This window comes from Atta cephalotes, assembly GCF_000143395.1.
Source record: "Atta cephalotes unplaced genomic scaffold scaffold00023, whole genome shotgun sequence".
Classification (NCBI taxonomy): domain Eukaryota; kingdom Metazoa; phylum Arthropoda; class Insecta; order Hymenoptera; family Formicidae; genus Atta; species Atta cephalotes.
In genome coordinates this window covers 4,675,003-4,677,980 of record NW_012130087.1, presented here as the reverse complement: position 1 = coordinate 4,677,980, position 2,978 = coordinate 4,675,003, and the positions used below count along the sequence as shown (strand labels likewise).

General features: G+C 25.8%; 1 protein-coding gene across 1 annotated transcript in view; it reads left to right on the top strand.

The window, feature by feature from the left end:
• The window catches only part of LOC105619952 (inhibitor of growth protein 3), a 10,776-nt gene that overhangs the window by 7,688 nt on the left and 110 nt on the right, over window positions 1–2,978 (top strand). Inside the window, 1 exon segment of the mRNA XM_012201465.1 lies at window positions 1,085–1,100. Coding sequence (XP_012056855.1) covers window positions 1,085–1,100 — 16 coding nt within the window.

Below are 2,978 nucleotides of genomic sequence, written 5' to 3'. Positions count from 1 at the left end.
TCTTCTCTCTCTTCTCTCTCTCTCTCTCTCTCTCTCTCTCTCTCTCTCTCTCTCTCTCTCTCTATTTCTCCCTCTTTCTTTCAAACTTTGAAATTGATAAATAAAAATAGTGTAGCTAGAATTTTTAAATAATTTCTAAAATTCATTTCGAAATTTTATAATTATAAAATTACAATAGTTTGATAATAAAAGTTAATATAAACAGATTAATAAATATAGTGCCGAGATAAATGCTTATTGTTGATTATTCAATTGTACGAAAGAATCTTAGAAAACAGACATGATACTTTTTGTGTCGATATTTTCCAGAAATTGCAAAATTTCCGATAAAAATTTTGGAACGTATGTGATTTTTTACGTTTTTATCTACATTATCTTGGAATACTAATATAAAATGCTGATTGTAACAATTATTTCTCGAGATCATTTCAAAATCTGAAAGAATATCTGTCGACTTTGAAAGTTTATAGAAATACTGGAAGATTAAATAAAAACTCTGAAAGGTAAGATCAGACCCGTTATAACATATAAGATATCTTTGTGCTAAAAAAATTTTGTATTAATACCTTTCTTTTAATATTTTCATTTATCTTTTAAATAGATACTTTTTTAAAATAATTTTTTTAATATTTTTAGGAAAAACATAATTTTTTATTTTCATTCTAGAGTAACTTTGTAACTTTTTCCTAGGATGGAAATATGAAAAATGAAAATCAAATTGAAAATAATATGATTGAAGTTAAAACACTTTTTCACTTTTTTTACGTTTTCATTCTATAAAAAAAATACTACCTGATTGGTATTCTGGTGCTAAAATGGCGTGATATGGCTATGTATGATATGACTATGTACTGAAACATTTTAGTAATATCGGGAAATGAACAGCTATCTGATCCGATTAATGATTTCAGATTTTGTAACACGGTTTCTCTAAATTACGTACACGCAGGAAATTAAATTTGACTTTGAAGTAAATACACGCGATTACAGTGTTAAAGAAATAGAGAACTGATTTTTATAACTTAAGCTGTTGTGTATTATTCATTAGGAGTACTAAAAATATTTACAGTTCACATTATTATAGATTTTCAGTACCCGCAGTGAATAACAGAATGCAGCTTTAAATTGGAGCCTTTCTTGTTAGCACAATTTGCATATCTACTTGTGGTGGCAGTGATTGATTGTTTATTTTAAATATATTAGAAGCATTGTTCAGTGCTTATAATCAAAAATAATTATTAGTATTAAATCTGGATTTCTGTCAAAGAAAATTGTAACAAATTGATGTACAAATGACGAACTTGTTGAGACAAAATATCACTATCAAAATGAATGATCGTACTTAATTCTAATAATTAATTAACTGTGATGTTGGTGCACAATACAATTCATATCTGTCTCATCTTAAATCTGCATATATAATAAGTATCTCAATCAATGTCAATACAGAATTAAAAAAAATTTTTTCTCATTTAAGAAATCATCAATTTGAAAATCTTGAAATTTATTCACCGATTATTTATAAAAAACTCTTTCGAAATTCTTTCGAAATCATGTCATTCAATTTCATTAAAACTTCCAAAAATCAAAATTCATTATAATTTATTATATTTTTAATTGTATTTTGTTAAAGTGAATAAAAAGCTATAATTAACAAAATAAAATACAAGCATAATTATCACAGTATTTTATTATCGTCCATATATTTATATTATTTCAAGTTATCGAGAAGCTTTTAATAATGACACTAATATCTTTATTAGCAACGAAATCTTCGAAAAGGTGTGATCTACTTTGCATCACTTTTCAAAAATTAAAGATAATCTTTCCGATAAGGATTATATATTTGAAACTTTTTGGAAAATATATTTTTTATATCTATAATTTATATAACACTGATGCTTTGGTTCACGTTTTATATTTACATCATCTCTGAAATACTAGATAAGAAATTTGAATACAGAGTATAGTACAATCGTCTTTTGAAAAATTAACCTATACATAATTTTTAAAATTGAGAATTTTTAGAATTGAACATAATTAGCGAACACAATTTAGAGATAAAGTATTTACAGAGATAAGTATATCTGCTTCAATGATTTACCATCATTGTAATATTTATAACAATTTAAAATAATCTCATCTTTAATATAGTAATAATATCTACTTTTTACTTTTCTGCATACTATAAGTTCGATGAACACAAGAAAATACGCGTCAAATTTCCTTTTCATAAAAGCATCAATTTTAGATTCACTTACCGGATATTTCGAAATGGCATCCATATAGTCATATTCCATTTTGTTACCTCATTTACTTCATTGTTATTCAATGTCAACATAATCATTGTAGTTATAGAAAAATATGTTAATATTATAGTTGGCCACATGATACATCGGATCATTATTTCCTCAAAATAATTCTTAATTAATAATATCAACAAGAAGAATTGAAATAAAAACAGAAAATAAAGATAATACTTATTTATAATCCACATTTTATCAGTTTATTCTTTTAAAGTAGAACTTACGTTAACAATGTTAACAATAGACTGAGCATGTGAATTTATTGGTCGCGTTCAGTAAACTCAACTGTTGCAAAACGGATCCATGAACGCGCTCATTGCTACTGGTATATTCTTCTAGATCGTCTAATAGCAGCGGATCCGTTTCGTAACAGTTGAGTCTGCTGAACGCGACCATTGACAAACTTACAATTCGTACTTTTGAAAGTCTTAGAGGACACTTCGCATCAATGTTTTCCGAAAATTGGCGAATTTATTGACAAATCTCGCTGATAAGGATCTTTTCGAAGATTTGAAAGTCATGCAATTATCCTATACTTATAACAATCACTTATTTCGTCCGCGTTTATATTTAAATTTATCTTTCCTTCATCTATAAATAGTATACATATATATATATATATATATATATATATATATATATATATATTATAGTAGTATATAGTAAATTAAC